This window comes from Chlamydotis macqueenii, chromosome 9 (assembly GCF_036417535.1).
Source record: "Chlamydotis macqueenii isolate bChlMac1 chromosome 9, bChlMac1.mat, whole genome shotgun sequence".
Classification (NCBI taxonomy): Eukaryota; Metazoa; Chordata; class Aves; order Otidiformes; family Otididae; genus Chlamydotis; species Chlamydotis macqueenii.
The window spans coordinates 17,534,803-17,554,660 of record NC_141564.1 but is presented as its reverse complement, the minus strand read 5'-3'; the positions used below and the strand labels follow the sequence as shown (position 1 = coordinate 17,554,660).

General features: G+C 38.9%; 1 protein-coding gene across 3 annotated transcripts; it reads left to right on the top strand.

The window, feature by feature from the left end:
• The first annotated feature begins 5,301 nt into the window (after nucleotides 1–5,301).
• CAPN10 (calpain 10) lies at nucleotides 5,302–19,597 on the top strand. Of its 3 annotated transcripts, none has more exons than XM_086755121.1 (12): nucleotides 5,302–5,445; nucleotides 6,816–6,947; nucleotides 7,200–7,396; nucleotides 8,682–8,899; nucleotides 9,461–9,602; nucleotides 11,118–11,284; nucleotides 11,842–12,125; nucleotides 12,608–12,810; nucleotides 15,141–15,396; nucleotides 16,484–16,683; nucleotides 17,283–17,328; nucleotides 18,934–19,597. In XM_086755121.1, the coding sequence occupies exons 1-12, from the start codon at nucleotides 5,302–5,304 to the stop codon at nucleotides 19,063–19,065; spliced, it is 2,121 nt and encodes a 706-aa protein (XP_086611247.1). In that variant the 3' UTR covers nucleotides 19,066–19,597. The 3 variants fall into 3 exon arrangements, with proteins under 3 accessions (XP_086611247.1, XP_010121508.2, XP_086611248.1); XM_010123206.2 differs by having other exon boundaries at nucleotides 18,691–19,074; XM_086755122.1 differs by lacking the exons at nucleotides 5,302–5,445; nucleotides 6,816–6,947; nucleotides 7,200–7,396 and adding an exon at nucleotides 7,998–8,157.
• Nucleotides 19,598–19,858: the final 261 nt, after the last annotated feature.

The window sequence follows — 19,858 nt, the reverse complement described above, 5'->3', positions numbered from 1 at the left end:
AGGTGGCAAAAGCAAATAATCAAAAGTAAATATTATTGTTACTACAACTGGCTGAAATACATCAGATCAGCTGTGTGTTTGCTTAAGTATGCATCAGAGCAGGAAAATGCTGGCTGAACCTAACAGACTGTTTCCTGATTAAAAAACATGAGATCTAAGTTAGTGTTTCTGCTCTCATCTCTGTGAGATCCCATCAGATGGCTATTTCCATAAGACTTGTTCTCTGAAACACAGAGGCAGAGCAAGATCTGTTGACAGTATTCCATGCATCCTCCTTCAGATACTTTTGCTCATCCTGTGAGCAAGGAAGTGCATTTTTATTATGAAGAGACAAAAAATTGGCAGCAAATTTGTGGAGATAAGCCTTCCTTTTGTTGACACAAAATCAATGCTCCAGGCTACATTCTGTCTTGATTTGTAGTAGACTTAACATTGACAGGCAAATTAGACTGAGATTAGATAGAAACTATTTATTTGCCTTATCTTTGGTACCTTCATTTCTGATCTGTTAGAGTAAGAATACTACAGCAAATTGGTTTTATTTCAGCAGATGCCAAGAGATAGAGTTATCTTCTTTATTTTGAAAATGAAACCTATTTCATTGCAGCCTTGAGCAGGGTGACATGGGATCTAGAAATATCACTTGTGGAAAAGCTCTGAAGAGCCAAACCCTTTAATAAAATAGAATATTACTAACTTATTTTTTTAGCATTCCATAGCCACGTTGGTTAATGCCATGTTGGTTAAGTATAATTCTTGTTAGCTACACGTATTACTCTGTTAAGCTTGTATCAGTAGTTTTGCTGTCATGACACGTTGCAACATCCTAACCATGCACACCATCAACCAAGAACAATTCTAGTAAGCATCTAAAACATTTCTGATTTAACCAAAATTATCTCGTGTTCTCGTACTGCAGTGACCTTGGCCATTGCCTTTTTTGGATGACACAGGACCTTCTGTACATCTGTAGTGAGCACATGTACTGCAAAATTCACTTAGGTCAAGTACACTTCTTCAGTCTGTTTTCCCTGTTTGTGTTTGTCCAAAGATAAAACAATGCAATACAGTCAACACTTAGAAATCACATGACATTTGTTTTCCCGCTTTTTACTATAGATTGATAAAAGCTTGAAGTCATTATGACCATAATATCACACTTTTTCTATAAAAGAAATCGCAGTAGAAACCAGTGTGAGATTTATGAAGCCCCTATCCTCTGAGACACCGAATCGTTTTTCTGTTGGGAGGACCTAATTCAAATTACACTGAATTTGTTGAAGCCCCAGGCAAGATATTTTAGCTTTTAATTACATGCATTCCTAAAACTGCATACCTAATTTCTAGTTTGGATTTGTCTAGTTTCAGCTTCCAGCTCTTGAAGCTACTGCTTTGTTTGCGAAACATAAACTGCTACTGTTACTAACCTCTTTTCCATGTAAGTACCTCTTAATTCTTAAAGAAAACAGATTGAGTTGTTTGGTCTCTTGCTGCAAGGCATGTCTTCAACACTTCATTGCTTTAGATCTAGGGTGGAGCGTGATGTTTCAGCATCCTTTTAAAGTGGAAATTGCACACTGTTTCTCAAAAATTACCTCAAATGCTACTGTGTATTCTGCACCAACTTAAGAATTTTTTATTAATACTGTGCATTTATCCTGTTTTTTCCTTAATTACATTAGTAATGTGGGCACCGGTTAGAGCATGTCTTACATGGACATGGCAGACTTTTCTTTTATAGAAAAAGGAGTGGAGAGAAAAGCTGTTCCATACTCTGGAGGTGGCTTTTCACTCTATACAGAAGGAGACTAGCAGGTTGCATTAAATGATTGAGCCTGTGGGAAGGCTTCCCCTCACTCCTCCTCTACGTGCCTGCACCTTCTGCACTGGAAAACTCAAGTCTTATACCTCTGGTTTCTTGTCAAGAGAATTAGGATTATGTTGAGCGTAGCATGCTCTGTGCCCCACAGGGAAGATGTTCCAATATACTAGAGACGAGTTGCTCTCTAAAACTTAAGAAATTGCATTAATGGGTTTTGCAGAGCATTGGACCCTTTTCCAGAAGCATACTTACTGAGATGCAGGGTCTTAAGGAGGAGTGGGAGGTGATAGGAAAGGGTGTGAGATGGGATATTCTTCATGATCCTATGATCTGGTGGAAAGTGTCACAGGGATTACGTCATAGTAACTGGTTGACGTTCCAGGTGTATGACCCGAGCTGTACGACCTAGGGAAGCATCAGCTTTGTGCATTGTTTTAATTTTGGTGTCTTGTGCCACCTTGTTCTTGTGTGCTGTGGTAGCCAGCACGGAAGTTTGGCGCTGTGCTCTACTTCTGGGTGTGCCTGAGGTGGTGAAAGAGATCTTTGTCCAGTAACGGGAGTCTTCCTCAGGCCAAGCAGCTCTGTCTTTCTGGAAGAAGACCAAGTCTGTCTTCCCAGTAGCTGAAGAGAGCACTGCGATACCCGGCTGCTTCTGGCTGGCTGATGAAAAACATCAGAGACTTCTTCCATATCATGCTCTTCTGAACATAAACCCCAAATACCCCCTCCAAAATCTCCCTTAAGCAAAAAGACATTCTGTGCTGTTCCTCTGACACAGCTCTGACCACTGTCAGCCTAGTGGTATTGCAGGGACTAAGCCTATGCCTTCCTAAGCCTGGTATCAGGATCCAAAGCATTGGAAGAGCTCCTCTATGCAATTTGAACAACTTCTGTGTTTTAGAATTTGCAGAAACAAACGCACACGTTAGGTCCAACCACCACTGGTCGATCGCTTTTACCCATCTCCCTCTCCTTGAACCATCTGGAGTTGGAGACAAAAGCAAACTTGAGGTTGATGAAACCCAAAACTGGAAAACGATAATGAAAATATCAAATACTGCTCTGTCAAAGGATAGTCTTCATTCACATGGAAATGGGCTGGGTATTTAACTGGATGCAAATCCCTTTTAACTGTTTACATTTCCATAGCAACTGGACTCAGCCTCTTGGTTCCTGCTTTCCTCTTTTGCCAGGAAATACGAAGCACCTATGTAAAGTGCACTGGGAAACAGATTGACAAAAAGGGAAGTGTAATTTTGTCTTAAAACATTATCTTCAAGACTTACTGTCTGAATAGATCTGTGTTTCTGTCTTCAGGAAGAGTTTAATCCATCACGATTGCCAAAAGGCAGCAGAGAAAATTCTCTGCTGCTTTTGTTCCAGAGTTTACAGTTAATAGAAGCAAACATGTCCAGCTGCATAATGGCTGAATTTGCCTGTTTCCAGCTTTACAGTGGGGCAAGGAAAGCATGTCAGATATCTTAGAGACCAAGGTAACATCCATCTCTTTCCTTGTGATAGCATCATAAATACATACTGTTACGTGTTTAGCTAGTTCATGTTCCAGGTCAGATCTACTCACTTACAGTTAGAGCTCAACATTCACACTGCTGTCTAGAATCTGTCCTTTAATGGCATTTACGCAGTTGTGATCTGTGATCGCTGTTTTGTAAAGAAAGCAACAAGGGTGAAATCACACAGATGAGAGCCTCACTGTTGCTGAGACAGAGGCCTTTTTTCCCTTTTCCCTCCCCCAACAGACTGCTGCTGTCTCTGCTCACTCGCAGCCCGTGCAGCTGCACCTCTTGCATGAGCCATGGACAAGAGGGTCCTTATTCTCACTGACGGCGACGTTTCCTTTGCTCCCAAAAGGGTCAAAACTCAAACGTGAAAAGTCTTGTTGATCTAATTTGCTGTATGCAGGGGAGAAGCTTTGTGTCTGTACAGTGAGTGTGAGCGAGGGGCAGAGAACGTGTTTCTGGATCGATCAGTGGTTGGACAGCCAGCACAGTTACCTGTGAGTATTTCCATTCTGCTAAGGCAGAGGTTTGAGAGGAGGGGTTCTGCATTCGTTTCTCACAGAAACAAATCTGACCAGTGTTTCCCGTGGATCTCCCTCGTCACGACAACCTCTCAGGCCAAGGACAAGGTGACATAATCCATAGACTCAAACCCATCATTACAGGTGAGTGTGAAGACCAGCAGTTTTGGTAAATATCATGTCCTCTCACACTGGCTGAGCAGCCTGCTTACTTGACCACATTTGAACTTTTGGAGAAACACTAACATAAGAGGCCCAAATACAAAAAAGAAAGCAGCCTGCCTCAGTATGCCTTGACCCGGCCCCAAAACCTTGGAACTAGCAGTGGCTTACTGAGGGATGGCCTGCAAGGGGCCTTGTGCTTCTGCATTTCTTTCCTTTGTCATTGTTCTGCTTTGTTTAAAGCAAGTCAGTATATTTAATATATATTTTTTTTTTCTTTTCTATTTCACTAGGCAGTAGTAGCTATCAAAGTATGAGAAGCAACATATTTGTCAGTTCAGCCCTTGGCCAAAATTATTCAGTGATAAACTACCATCATCTGGGGCAGCCACTCTGAGGGTCAACAATTTCTCTGGCAGTTTCTTTGTCATAACCTTCATGAAAATACAGCTTGCTTTCGTTCTCAGCCTCCCGGAGCTCTTCAGGTAACCATTAAAAGCTTTCCTCCTCCAGCTCTGAGCAGGAGCAGTTCCCGTTTCCCCCAGGTGCCCCCAAGGACGGAACGCTGCCTGCGCCGGTGACTCCCGCCGCTCCCGGGCCCTACCGGCCGCCGCCGCAGGGCACGCTGGGCCCTGTCCCTTCCTCCTCAGCTGGCGGCGGCAGTTTGGTGGTGCGAGCACCACGTGCCCTCCCGCCGCCTCTTCATTGGTCGGCGGCCCAATCCGTTAGCTCTGGGCTGGCCAAGGGGGTGGTCAGAGGGTGTCCGGCGTTGCCGCGGTAACGGCCGCCCCGGGCGTGGCGGCGGGGCGTTCCCCGCGGTGAGGAGGTGGCGGGGGTCGGGGTGGGGGATGAAGCGGAGGTGGCTTGGTTGGAGCCCACTGTGGCGAAGGGCATCTGCGTGGGGGGGGGCTCGTGGGTAGGAGGAGGTGTGTGTGGAGGGGGCCTCGTTAGGGCTGGCTGTGAGCAGAGGGGTGTTGGCGGAGGGGAGGGGGTCTCAGTGGGCTCCTGGGTGCAGCTCTCCTCTGAGGCCCCCCCTTCTCTTTTCCAGCAGAGTGGGGAACATCTAGGGTGAAACCGGGTGCTGAGAGGAGCCAGCAATGCCGTGGTTCAAGGTGCTGCGTGGAACGGGTGAGCGGCTTTCTGTTCCTAAATAAACCCGTCTTGCGTTTGTTCCTCAGCTACAGTTCCCGAGTAACGTTCGCTTATGTTGTAGGCTGGTGCTTGGCGGTATAATTCATGGAAATAACCGGCGAAGCTACTTAGGATTGTGTTGAAAATGCTGGGAGAGAAAAAGCAATTAATCGTGAAAGGAGACCTTTACACAGATCCCACGTTTCCGGCCAGTGATAGCTCTATATTTTTTGATTATTGTACCCCGCTTGCCCAATTCAGAGGCGAGATATCTTGGTTGAGACCTAAGGTGAGTTTTAAGTTATAAAAGACTGTGAATTTAGCAGAACTGTACTTTAAGGTAGTAAATGCTAGTTAGCATTGAATGACTGCTTCTGGGTGTTTTTATTGTTTAGAAATATAGCCGTGATAAAACTGATGTATGTCAATGATAACAATACATGAGTTATAGATTTTTAAGTCTGCGTGCTTGTTTGTAGATTTGATCTAAATCCTGTTGTAGAACTTTTGGATTTCATAGCAGTACTAGAAATTCAGATATTTTATTATATATATGTTTCATTATGCAAATAATAATAATGTACATACCAAGTTAAATAACAGCATTGTGTCATTCCCGAATTTTTTGATACATTGCATAAATGTCTTGAAAACAAATAACTGCACTTCAGAGTTTTACAGAGGAATATTGCTTCTTTTTTGCTATTGTTGATTTCTTTGATAACAAGAAAGAGAAAACTTTTTTAAGGTTATATCTTGTGATGTGACTTGTATTGCTTTTAAACTTACAGCTGGTTTCAGAGCAAGCCATGTGAGACCTAAAAAGTTTAGAATGTGTTTCTACAGTACGTTCATTTGAAGTGAAGTATTTGTGATACTGCCTTCGTGTGGAGAAGTAAAAAAAAAAAGCTATAAAAATGTAACAGAGAAAAAAAAGTATGTTGTCTTTAGTGGTATTGTTTTTCTCACCTGCATCTGAGGATGGCTGTAGGACAGTGAGAGAGTTGTTGGTTATCAGATAGAATTGGCAAACAGATTACTTCATGGAGCCCGGTGTGCAACTTTCTGCTTTTGTACTTTACACCCTGATTACTACTGAGGTCTGATCAGTTAAGGTCCATCTCTTGCAGTGTTTACAGGTGAGAGAAGAACCATTTTAAAAACTCACTTTCATATCTGATTAAGTGTTCAGAACTTTGCATTTAAAACTACCCCTTCTGCTACCAAGTAATATATTTGTTTGCCCTATGAAAGGTTTTTCTCTGATGCTGATTTGGAGATTTTTCTAACTTGGGGTGTGCAGTTGAATGTGAATGGCCTCAGTTCTGTCCATTGCCATTGATGATATGTCGAACAAGGAGCTGCTGAATTATGTTGTCTTTCACTTATTGGTACCTCTGCTAAGATTGCACTTGATGGTGACATTTGTGTAAAATTCATGTGGGAACTAGATTTACCTCACATAAAGTACCTGTAAAATAGCTACAAGGGAGTAATTTGTAATTGCTTGCTTAGGCTGTGTCTGAAAAGGAAATGTCCTCAAGGTAAAAACTCCCATGTTTTGCGAGAGGTCTCTGGAGCCTTCTCATTCTCTGAAATACAGACTTCCTTAGAATGTCATGAAGGATTTGGCTTTAACTCCCTTTCTTTTAATTTTAGGACATTTGTTCTACTCCTCGGTTATTTTCAAACAATCCGCAGGACGTGCAAGTGAAACAAGGAATTTTGGGAGACTGTTGGTTCCTGTGTGCCTGTGTAGCTTTGCAGAAGAGTAAATACCTACTGAATAAGGTATAGAAAAGTTTTTTGTTTCATGTTTCAGAAGTTTTCTTCATCTAATTTACATTTGTATATTGTTCTTGAATCCTAAGCCTCCATATGAGTATCAATTTTGTTATGCTTAGTTTTACTGATTTTGTTGTGTGTTTTTGTTTTTTTTTTTCCTGTGATTATTACAGATGGTTGATATTCATAATATTTTAAACTGGTTTTGTTAAAAAAAAAAAACCATTATTTGTCTTGATTTTGGCTTTTGCCATCTAGGTAATCCCTCCAGGTCAGCCCAGCTGGACAGATGAATCGTATCGAGGCTGTTTCACTTGTCGAGTCTGGCAGTTTGGGCACTGGGTGGAAGTGACCATTGACGATCGTTTGCCTTGCCTTGGTGGTAAACTCTGCTTTTCCCAGTGTCAGACAGAGGATTTGTTTTGGCTTCCACTACTGGAAAAAGCTTATGCGAAGTATGTGAACGCTGTTATTGAGGGAAGTAAAGGGAAGTACAATACTTGTATACCTTCTGCTTACTTATTTTATCTGGCTGCTTTGGGCGTAGATCTGTGTACAGCCCAGTACAGGAAACCTAGTAGCCATTGTACTTTATACTGTGTAGAAGTCACTGTTTAAGCTGTAGATAGTAAGGTGTATTTCTAGTTGTGTATGAGCTAAGATAGTCTTAGGGAGAGTATTATGATGAAAAGAAAGAGCTGCAATGAATTATCAGGATTCAAATAATGTTCATTAAATCACTATCCATTGGTCATCCAGTTTATTAAAGGGAAATATTTTACGAATGCAGCATATGAGTGTAGATGAAGGCTCAATGAAATGCAGAAAGCATGCAAATATTTTCATGGAAAGCAACAACATTACGTAAGTTTATGCTAGTTGAGACTCTGGTTGTATGAGAGTCACTGCTCTTTTGCTTATTTTGATAGTTTATTATGTAGATAAGAAACAGCCATTTTGTTAATGTGTTTGAAAATGCAGCTGTTTTATGTTTTATGACACATCCATCAAAATGCTGTCCAGATGGACAAAACAATTTGTAAATGAAGTGCACTGGTAAGATAGAGACCAAAGATCCAAAAGAGCTTGGATGAAAGATTGTGTGGTTGCCAGCAGAGGGCAGAAAAAGACTTGAAGTATGAAGTATTCCTGTGTAGCTTGAGCAGAAGTTGTGAAGCAGCAATGGCATGTTAAAGCTTCTGTCTAGGTTTGAAAGGTAATATTCTTTGGTTTTTGTAGAAATCTTACTGTTCTATCTTGTCTGTGTATCATTCTATTATGGTCTTGATTTCTTTTCCTATCTTTTGCATCTGTTGCATTAAGTAAGGTAGTCTCAATTTACTTAAGTTGTTGAGGGAAGTGTTACTCTGGTTGTTTGTGAGGAATGAACAAGAGGAAGAAATGTTAGTTATTTATGCAAAATGTACTTATTATATCACAAAAGATGACGTAGTGCATGGATAATAAGGTACAAATGACTAGTAGTAGACTAAAGCTGTTTCTATATACAATGGGATGAATTGTAATAAGAGTTCCATCAAGCAGCGGAGTGTCTGATGGCTTACATATTCTTTAGATGTATTCTGCTTAAATAAAATAGTATGTGCTTTCTCTTGCCTCCTTGTGGATATGAGGCAGAGTACAGTCATCATTCTGATATAGAGTGGGGTAGAAAGTACATAAGAACCATGTTTCTTTAGTTCTGCTGTTTGTAGAAACTTTTTTTTTTTTTTTAAATAGAGTGCATGGATCTTACGAACAGCTGTGGGCAGGACAGGTAGCAGATGCTTTGGTTGATCTGACTGGAGGAATTGCTGAAAGATGGACCCTGAAAAGTCCTGGAAGAAACATGGAGAAAGAGAAGACTGGCGTGGTTTTGGAGAAAGCAGTATTTAGAAGATTAATGAATCTGAAGGAACAGTGTGTAATAAGCTGCTCAGTCCTCAATTCCAGACAAGGTAATAGTAAAGTTCGAGACATTTTTAAAGTAAATGTCTCTATTTAATAGGTTTCAGAGCACAAGGCAGCCAGCAAGTGCGTAGTGTTGATTTTAGTGCCATATGAGTTTCATGGTGCAATTTTATGTAACCTTAGATAAATAAAGATTTAAAGATGTTACTGAGTTCAGGATGGAGGGTGCTCTTGAGGAGTGCTTTTTATATTAGATACTAGTATGGTCAGTTCTCCAAAACAAATGGACACCTCCCCACTCCCTGAAAAAGCACCTAAAAAACAACCTTAAAAACCCCAATGAATTTCAGCACTGAGAATTTGTAGATGTTTGAGATCAAGTAGTGAGTTAATATACTTGAAAATTTTCATTTATTTTAGTCCTGTGTAGTAACAACTAAAATGAATTGTTTGTTTTTTTTTAAATGCTGTCTTTGTACTGATTTAAAAACAATTTTCTTTTTGTCTCAAAGTTACCTTCTTTCACAGGATAGTTTAATGTCATTCATTGTAAAATATGGAGCAGGTTCTTTTTACATTCAGTTGTGCTATTTTTTGTCTCTGTTGAGGTGCAAGTGAACTAGGAGAATTTCATGCCTTTATTGTGATAGACATGTTGAATCTGTCTGAAGCGTCAGGCAAGGAAATCTTCCTACTACGAATACGAAATCCTTGGGGAAGGCGGTGCTGGAGAGGTCCCTGGTGTGAGGGGTGAGTAGGTTTTTTTCCATTTGGAAAATCATGAAAGTTCTGAAGCACAAAGCATATCTATGTATTGAATAGGCAAATACAGCTAATAGGCTATAGTGGAGGAGAGACTTCAGTCTGTGTGCAGTTTTTTAGAGAGTTCAGCAGTTCACACAGCTCGTTGGTTCTAAGATAGTAATTTTGATCTATTAGTTCTGGTAATCTAAATTTTCTTAATAACATTTTTTTTTTTTTGTTTATCAAAGCATCATATCTTTTAATAGAGATAAACTTAAAATGTTGCTTTATTTTCTATCTCTGATTTTTTTGGTGCTTTTTTGTTGTTCTGCAATTGATCTAAGTAGCTTTGCTCATAAGATGTTTGTGACATAAATAGTCAGCTTTACTTGGCTCTTCTCATTTGATCTTGGCTCAGTTGCAGAAGATAAGCAAAGAAACATGTATAAAACAAAATATAGCAGAAGGAAGGATGTCTATGGTTTTTGCTTGTGTGCTCTCATTTCTGTGGATTAATATGAGTAGGAGAGGCTGGAATCGAGGAGATAAAAAGTAGATATAAAGAAGAGATCTGTTCTAAAGGAAATGCAGAAATATGTTTAGCAGTTCATGTAGCAAAGTAACAAGAATGAAAGGGCAGACTCTACTAGCTTATTTTGAAAAGTGTTAGCATATTTAGACTGTACAAAAGAACATGCAGTTCTTGACCCAAGGAGCAAACTGTCAGCATTAAAATATAGTAACAATATGATCACGTTAATAAATATTTTTAGAGAAATTTTTTTTTTCCCCGAGTTAAAAAGACGGCTTAATCACATTAATTAAAACTTAAGTTGATGTTTTTTGCTTTTAGCAGAATCTTGGTTATACAGTTGGTCTCTTGTAGTTTCTTTGTCAAACAGTAAGGTGCCACGTATTTGCAAGAGGATAGCATTTCCCTTAGAGCCCTGTTTTATTTAAGTGCAGAACTGTTCTTTGTTGTTAGTGAAACAATAAAAAATGTTGAAAGTACTAGCTTTTAATGGGCCCTAAATAATGAGGTGTTTAAATTCTTGGTTTATCATGACTTAGGCAGCAGATTCATAGAGATAACCAGCTGCTTCATAAAAACAGTGGGTTTTGATGTTCACTGTACACCATTAAAATTCTTTCAGAACAGTCTCTGTGCAGCTTGTTTTACTTTTTCATTGCCATTTTTAACAACTGTTAATGTCTTTGTTTTGCTCTCACACTTTGGACTACTGTCTATTAGAAGCAAAGTAACTATTTCACCTAGAAGGATGCTGCTGTATCCAGTCTGGTGTTAGGTTGTTTCTAAGTTTTCTTTGATATGTTGTGATTCATACGTTCTGTTACACCTCTCACTGACTAGCAACGTGTATACAGAAATACTCAATGCAAGTATTTGACAATAAAATGAAGAAACCTCTTCTTGTCCTGCCTCATAAGGTATTTGATAGAACATTGCTATGAAATTTTATTGGGCAAAGAACTGGAAGTTGACTTTTGTCTTATGTGCAGTGGTCAAGGATGGAGCCAGCTAGATCCAGTAGTTGCTTCAGAGCTGCTCTCACAGATCCAAGAGGGAGAATTCTGGGTTGATGAAGAAGAATTTTTCAGGGAATTTGATGAGATTACCATGAGCTTTCCAGTCAATGAGGAAGGACAACTTCAGAGCCTCTATACAGGTGTGGTATGAGAAAACATCTTTCTCATACAAATAACATTATGTCAATAGGAAACACTGATTTGAATTGCAAATGGATGAACTAGACCATGATTTCTCTTTCTCAGTCTTTCCATCTCCTTTAGATCCGTAGGCCTTTGAAGATCATTAGAGGAGTCTTTGATATTTCTCTGAGATCTAGTTACTTGCTAGTTTCTTGAGAGACTAGTGTTCTCTCTCTAGAAGACCGTTGTTCTGGACAGCCTTGTGATGTGTTGGGCTTTTTGTTTTATTTGCTTTTTTTTTTTTTTTTTTTTTTTTTTTAAATGGGAGATAAACTTCAGATTTCTAGAAACAGCTTCTTTCTGTAAAAATCATGTTATGAATCTGCCATTACCAGTTGTGACGTTCACTGTTAAGCCTCTCAAAATGTTGGTCATTAATAGCTGCTTGGAGAAAGTATCAGGGCTACAACAGCACGATTTCTTGAACTGGGGGATCTCTGCCATATATCTTTTGTATAACATTAAGTAGCCTCTGATGTCTGAAATCCACACCATGTGTTTCTTATTTTCTTAGAGAAAGTGCTGTATCACTCGCAGAATCTTTTTGGATCCTGGGTGAGAGGCCAGTCTGCAGGTGGCTGCCGTAACAACAGCAGCTTCCCTACCAACCCGAAGTTCTGGCTGAGAGTCTGTGAAAAGAGTGAGGTGTGCATTGCTCTGCTGCAGAAACATAGGAAATACAGTGCTGACTGGGCTGGAAGAATTCAAAATCTGACTCACTTAGCAGAGGAAAATCTGTCTTTGACTGAAGGCGTACGGAGGAAGAATTACCAGGCTGTGGGCTTGCATGTCTGGAAGGTAGTATGGGAGCGACGTTTTTCTTTTTGCAAATGGAAGTTTTAAACCATTACTGAAACATCTGAGTAAAATAATTCATTTCCTACGGCAGTGATACGATTCAACTGTTCACACATTTTACATCTCTTGATTTACATTAGAATGATCCTGTTTATCTGACAATGCTGGTACTGTCTGTACAAGCTATTAGTGGACTAGCACTTTCCTCTTACCCTTGAATGCAAATTAGCAGAACTTTTGGGACTGTTCCAAACTAGTGCCTGACATTTCAGACTGATTATTTGATTATTATTTCTAAATTTACTCCTCCTGGATATTAAACTCTTCCTACTCCTCTTTGATGTTCAGCTTATCTGCTAATACTCTCCTTGTTTCTTTTTGTAAATGTATGCATATTTTAAACAATACTTGATCATTTTTTGTTTTATTAAAAACTTCTAATTTTTCCTAAAACACCACACATCATTATGCATTTATTCTAGGTGGAGAAGAAACGATTTAACCTTCCAAAGACCCTCTCTGCTCCTCCAGTTGTAGGTACCATCTGCCATTCCTATGATAGAGAAGTGCATGTATGCTGTGACCTTTCGCCTGGGTTTTATCTTGTTGTTCCCAGCACTTTTCTGAAAGATGCAGTAGGGAATTTCTTGCTTCGTATATTTTCAACGGGAAGGATCTCTCTCAGGTAGGTTTAAACAGAAAATTTCTTATAGTTGCTGACATAAACAAATATATGAAATATAGCACTAAGTGTAAATGTTCAGAATGTTTTTGAAGCCAATAACAGTATTGTTTTGTCTTTTGAATTCAAGCTGCTACTACCTCTTGTTAAAATGTCAGTCAGAAGTAGTCAGATGAGTAGCATCTTGACTCCAAGCTGCAGCCTTGTGTTTTGAGAAACCATGTATTTTGTAAAAGAACTGAATAGGTTTCTGCAGAATGTGTTTCTCAATATGTAGAAGTTCTTTCTTAATGTATGGAAAAATGAAGATGTACTACAGAAGTTAAAAGCAGCTGTTACTGCAATCAGCAACAGAAAAGGAGAGCAGCAGATTTTCATGTATGCTAGAAGGCACATACTAACAGGTTGCCTCACATGTGACACTTATTGGTGAGCAGTATGGCTTCAAATGCAAATGGAGGGTCAGCAGTGGACTCAGGTGATGTAATAATCACAGTTCATCTTTTCAGGACACGTGTGGAAAATAGCACTGACATTTATGCTGTCATCTTTAGCTGAACAAAGAGTTGCTTTTGAATTAAAGTATTCTGACAGATATACTGACAGTACATCTGAACTTCTTAATTGTGAGGGCCTCAAGACGTTTACCAGCATTGTGATAAAATGAAGGATCACTGCATATTGTGTTCTAGCTGATCTTTCCTCATAACTTGTGACACAAAATATACTTTTTTTTTTTTTTTAATAGACTTGGAACATTCTTTTTTTTTTTTTTTTTTCTGTTTAACAATGCTTGCTTATCCAACAGAAAATATCGACAATGTCAGTCCAGTAGCATCTGATGACTTTTAATTCTTTTATCAACTGTGGCAGACTACATAGCTATCTCAACATTTTAAAGTCAATTATTTGTGAGCAATTCTGTGTTGGTGACCCTAGCCTTGAAATAAGTACTTAAGAAGACACAATGGTGGGTAGTTGTGTGAAGTCAGCAAAGTTGTACCTTCTTCCAATAAACATGAAAAAATCTGAGGCTGTCTAACAGCTTGTGCCAGGTAAGCTATATGCAGAGGCAAAACATACATTTAAAAGCTGTTCAGTTTTTTTTTATATTCTAGTAGTACACTATCAACTCTTATCTCCTTGGAGAGAAGCTGGCAAATCACTCTACAAAGCCAGAACATGCATTAATTTACTCAGCAGAATTTGGAAGTAAGATGGCATCAAGTTTTAGACCAAATAAAAGTCTGCAAAACTATGACGCTAGTTTTGCTATATGGGTGCAAGCTTTGTACTTCCTATCAGCAATATATTGGGTTTCTGGACATATTTCATCTGTACAGCATACTGCACTTTAAATGATAGGACAGCGTTTCTTTTACTGCTGTTAAGCACATCCTCAGACTGAAACAGAGATGCCAGCCTGAATATGTGTCTAGAATGGACAATCACAGAATAGCGTAACAGCTGTTATATGTTCTCAAGTAGAAAATTGGAAATAAGGGCAGATGGTATGTTTCAAGTTACGCTGAAATATGATTTCAAATGCTGCACAGCTGATAACAATACCAAATTGTTCATATGGCTATGAAAAGTGATGCTGGGTAGGATTGAAATATGGGTTAACATTACACTGATCAAGTCAGAGGTAAAATGGTAATTTCCTCAGATAAAACACATAGTGAATATAAAAAAGAATGCAATGTGGACTTTGGACTTACTCAGGTGCTCATTTGTACTCCAGAAGTCACTGTCAGTTGTATTGCTTTCCGATGGGACAAATAGCACAAGGGTATTGAGGAAAAATGCATAGGCTGCATTACTTGATGAATTTGCAGGAATCTGTCTGGTTTTAGTGCATGGCTGGTCTATGCTACGTTGTTCTAGTGGAGTTCTGTGAATTACCTAAGGATTTAAAATGCTACGGTTCTCTTTTTCTTTGTGCTGAAAGTTTGTAGGAATTGTATTATGTAAGTTTATATAATTCTAGTTCATTTTGTGAGCTGGTGTTCTAGATTTTGTGAAATCATACATTTTTATACATTTAGCGGAAATGGCCACAAGTTGTACCAGAGGAGGTTTAGATTGGACGTGAGGAAAAACTTTTTCTCCCAAAGAGTGGTCAGGCACTGAAATGGCCTGCCCAGGGAGGTGGTGGAGTCACCGTCCCTGGCAGTGTTCAAGAGGCGGCTTGATGAGGAGCTACAAGATATGGTTTAGTAGCTGTGGCAGCAATGGTAGTGGGAAGACGGTTGGACTAGATGATCTTAGAGGTCCCATCCAACCATGTGATTCTATGATTCTATGATTCTTTTCTCTCTTATGTTTGATAGTGAGCTAAAACCACCACCTGCAGATGCTGCCTTATGTGAAGAACTCCCGGCAGGTGAATGGGAGACAGTGCAGCTGCATGGATGCTGGAAAAATGGGCAAAGTGCTGGAGGCAGCAGGAACTTCCCCTCCTTCCATACCAATCCCTGCTTTCCCCTCTCCATTCCTGCAGGACCAGGAAAAAGCAATGTGAAAGTTACCCTCCGTCAGCACTGCCAAGATAGCAAGTGTCGTCCAATAGGTTTCCATATATTCCAGGTAAGACTGCTTCTGGTCAGTCTGGTTGCTGGTTTGCCAAGTGTGGAGGTAAGCCTGTCCGTCAGTTCAGTGCTTCTTGCACTTGGCGAGCGGCATGCTACTTCTGGGAGAAACACAGGCTGCTCCTGTGAAGTAATGCCTGTGGAAGACATGGCATAACTCCACGCTAGGTAGCATAGTAACCAGATAATTGGTTCCACTGAATCCTTCCAATGTTCTAAATTAGTTTTAGAAATGATGAGATCTTTTTGAGGATTGGCAAAGAGTTCTCAGTGTCTTAGTGATGGAGGACCAGACTTTTTGGTAATTGATCGTGGAAACTTACTTTCTTCATCTCTAAATAATTATTTACTTGTCCATTGGCAAGTGGTGCTGGATCCGCAGATGAGATTAGAATTCAAAAGGACTGATAGGTTGAACAGATGATCTGAAACAGAACAAGATATTTGTTATGGACAAATACAGGTTCTCGCATGTATGGGCCACTGATTAACTGCATAAATGTAGGACGGGAAGCTTCTGGTTAGGTGGCTATTTTGCAGGGAAAGCTAGCTGTATTTTCAGAAAATATGCTTTTAAAAAGATGTTACTTAAATGGAGAGTCTGGAGTTGAGCATTATGCAATCACTTCTAGCTTCAAATATACAATATGTGAAGAAAGATTGAAAGAATGGCGTTTTTCATGCCTGCAGGAGACTGAGGAGAAGTCTAATATGAATTTTTAGTACAGCAAAAGACATCAGGAAAGAGGGAAGTACAGAGTCTGTTCGCCATGTCTGAGAGGTGAAAAACAAGAGTGTTGCACTGCAGTGAGGAAGAGTGAGGTTAGACAATAGAAAAAGCTTTTGAGCTGTGTGGGTAGCGTGTTGTATAAACTATACAAACATGGTAGCAATGATTTATCTGTACTTGATAATGCCATCTTGGTTTTCTGGAAGCCTTCCAATCCCCCTCATATAGCTCTGTGCAGATGAGTATTTGGAGTGGAATAGATATGGAACATACCGTACTGTGGTATACCAGGAATTTAACATTGTGAGTCCTGAAATAAATGAAAAAATAGGCATGTTTTCATTCTTTTTTGCAGGTGCCTAACAGCAGCTGGAAACCACATACTTCCTCTTTTCTACACTTGGAGCCACTGGTTAGCTGTGTACCCCATTGCTATTCGCAGGAAGTAAGCCAACTCTGCAGACTTCCTGCAGGAAGTTATGTAATTATACCTTCTACGTACTTGCCCAATACAGAAGGCAATTTTACACTGGTCATAGCAACCAAAATAGACAGGTAAAAATGTTACCTTCTATTTGCGTTTCTAGTATTGTTAGTGCATGTATTACAAGATGTTTGGAAACAGTAAGTGTATTAACATATTCTCACCTTTGATAGAAATTTTTTAAAAAAATTTTAAGGTCTTTGTATTACTGTTGTGTTTGCAAGCATTACATACCACTGATTATGTTGGAAGAATGACTGGAAAAAAAAATATTTGTTAATCTTCTTACGTTAGTTGCTGAAATAATAGATGTCTAGTACTGGAGAAGATGGCACTAAAGCAACTCACTATCAGCTATATCTGAATATTAGGATTTATGCTGAAATTCTAAATTTTTTCATAAACAGGATTATTTTTGATAAAATACAGTAAATATCAGGCCTTATTCCAGTAGTTCCTCTTGGCCTGAATAATAACAAGTCTGAATTGGAGTTTGGAGATTTTGTAAGATTGCAGTAAGATAAAATTGCATTAAGATTCCATAAGGCAAAGGATGTGGAACAAAGCCTAGCATAACAGTTTTCTCTTTTTGAAGTGAGATAAATGATTGATGTTTACAAGATCCCCCAGTCCTTTGTGCAGGGATAAGTGTGGTTTGGGTTTTCAACAGGAAGCGCATTCACAGTCGGGAGACACTTGGACAAGTATTGCAAGAAGTAAGTTACAAATTTTTAATTTCAATTGTTCTAAAGGTGTTGCAGAGGCATCGTCGAGGCTTCTATATTGACTAATGTAGAGAGTCATGTACTAGTGAACTGGACTTTGAATGTTCTCGTCTTCTTGCTGCAAACTGATAATCAGTAAGACAGTTAACCCTGGGTTTTTTTGTTTCTCAGCCAGAAAAGTAACATTTGATAGCAGCTAACAAAATTTGTCTTTTCTCACCACTCAGATATACAGAAGCTTCTGTATGATTATCTCATAAAGTTATTATTTACTCCCTCAAGTCATTGCCCAGTGCCTACCTATGCTGTAAGATCTTTGAGAAGTTGACTATTAGTGATGAGTAGGTGATTGTACCTGACTTTTACATTTCTGTAAACAGTCTATGCGTCTGGATATATTTTTATGTGTTCATTCTTGGTGTCAGCATAGATTTGCTAGCTTCAATTATATATTGTATCCTTCCTCCATCTGATTTGCTTTGATATAAATCCTACTTATTGCAATTTAGAAATTCTAATAGTATTAAAATGCTTTAAAGGCTTAAGAAAACACAGGCAGGTAAAACTTTTCACCCAAGATTAGAACGAGCTTGCTAATTTTCTTGATCTAGGTCCTGTTGACCAATGATTACATTTTCTCTTTAAAACAGCACAAACAGTATGGGTTTTGTGTGCTTCACAAAAAATGGGCAAATATGTGTATGTACTTTCCTCATGGTGCTTTTTATTTTAATATTTAGGAGCTGAAGTTCGTAATGAAGTCCTTTTCCTGTTGTTTCAGAAACAAAACATTGCAAGGCTGTTATTGCATAATGAATATATTCAAAGATGTTTTTTATATTATTCTATGAAAATGATTGGACTTGGGCAAAGGGTGCTCCCGGATGTCAAGGGAACAATCAGTTTAGGTTCTTCAGGACTTGAAAACTTGAAGAATTTGTAAATGGCATTTAGTTTCCTTATCAGGGTCAGAAATGAATGTCTCAATCTAATCTTCAACAGCATAGTCTTTCCTAGAGATTTGACTTCAAATTATTCAGTGCTTTCAGGGGTTTAACCTCTGAAGGAGGTTTAACCTTACTGAGAAGTTGGACGCTTGATTTCTAAGGGGTGCATCACAGCAGAGCTGGATGTCACTGTATTTTTCTAAAAGTTTGTCTATGTGATTTCTAATTACTGAAGCGATGGAATTTACGCGTTTTAGTTTTTTAAGATGTTTCACAGGAAAAGCGTGCATTTTGACCTTAATTTTTAAATCTTTCTTTTCTCTGTTTTGGTCTTGTTTCCTTACGGATTTCTCCTTGACAAATGAAATAGCTTTTTTTTTTTTCTGCATTGTTCATTTTCTTATAGATTTCATTTACAACTGTGATGAAAAGGTAATCTGGAATTCTCACACTGTCATTTCGAGAAACATCAGAAAGCTGAGGAATGCCTCACCTCTTGCTGTTTGCAGTTTTAAATGGAATAACAAGAAGATACTTTTAACCCAGAGATTTTTCACTGGTACCACCTGTCAGGCCTACAACGACTTCTGTGTAAAAATACCTCCTAATCAAGTACATTCTGAATATTTGTTCTTCCCGTGTTTTTTAGAACCAGCATTGTAGAGCAAAACTTCATAATGTACCTCAGTTATTCAAAAAAACAGGTGAAGAACATGTGCATGTTTTAACCCAAGCTACAGTTTTAGAAGAAAACCAGAAACGTGTGCATAATGAAATATGAAATGAAATATGAAAAATTTTGGGGGAAAAAAAAGTCAAGCTTACAGAATAACTTCAGGAGACCAAAGGGGTAAACATAGAGGAAAGAAACTGGAGTCTCTTTTCAGGTAGGACATACCTCAAGAATCATCAAAATACACTGGAGTAGAGAAAGTCCAAGATTGTATCCTACACTGCCAGTCATGCTGCTGAGCACTTTATCATGGGCCCTTTGTTGAACCGTGTGAGTGATGGGTTGAAAATAAAGATTTTTTTGGTGAGTTTAATGAACACCACAAAGGAAAAAGAGAAGACTTGAAAACTTTTGTTTATGAACAATCATGTCGGACTGCTTTTGTAAATCTCTAAGAACGTGTTTTATGCAAGATCTGCCCTCACTGTAGGAAATATGAAGTTTAAGAGATTTTTCTTAATTTATGTTTGACAGTATTTCTTATTCAAGGAGGATTTTTAGATGATATATTTTCCTCAATAAAATGGAATAACATTGAAAGTTTTCTGATGTCTTTTATTAAAAAGGTGAAAACTGCCAATGATGTCAAGTCTGCCTTTTTTTCTGCAATAGCAAACTTTACAGCGTGTTAGAGCCCTGGGGTTTTCACCAAATGGAAGGGAGAGGAGAATCAAGTCTTCCATTAGTTTTATGTCTGAGAAATATGTAGTATTCTAGTTCTGATTTTAACTGCATCCTAGCATAATTTATGCTTGCTCCTGTTGAACTTTGAAAATTCAAAGCATCTAGGATGCTTGCAGCTGAATTTTAAGTGGTCAAAACTTTCCACATCTGTTGTGGA

Excerpts from the sequence above, each read along its gene's own strand:
- CAPN10 (XM_086755121.1), top strand. The coding sequence starts at position 5,302 with ATGCTGGGAGAGAAAAAGCAATTAATCGTGAAAGGAGACCTTTACACA. Across the intron at positions 6,948-7,199 it reads GTAAATACCTACTGAATAAG|GTAATCCCTCCAGGTCAGCC; the intron begins GTATAGAAAAGT and ends TTTGCCATCTAG. Across the intron at positions 9,603-11,117 it reads AGAGGTCCCTGGTGTGAGGG|TGGTCAAGGATGGAGCCAGC; the intron begins GTGAGTAGGTTT and ends TCTTATGTGCAG.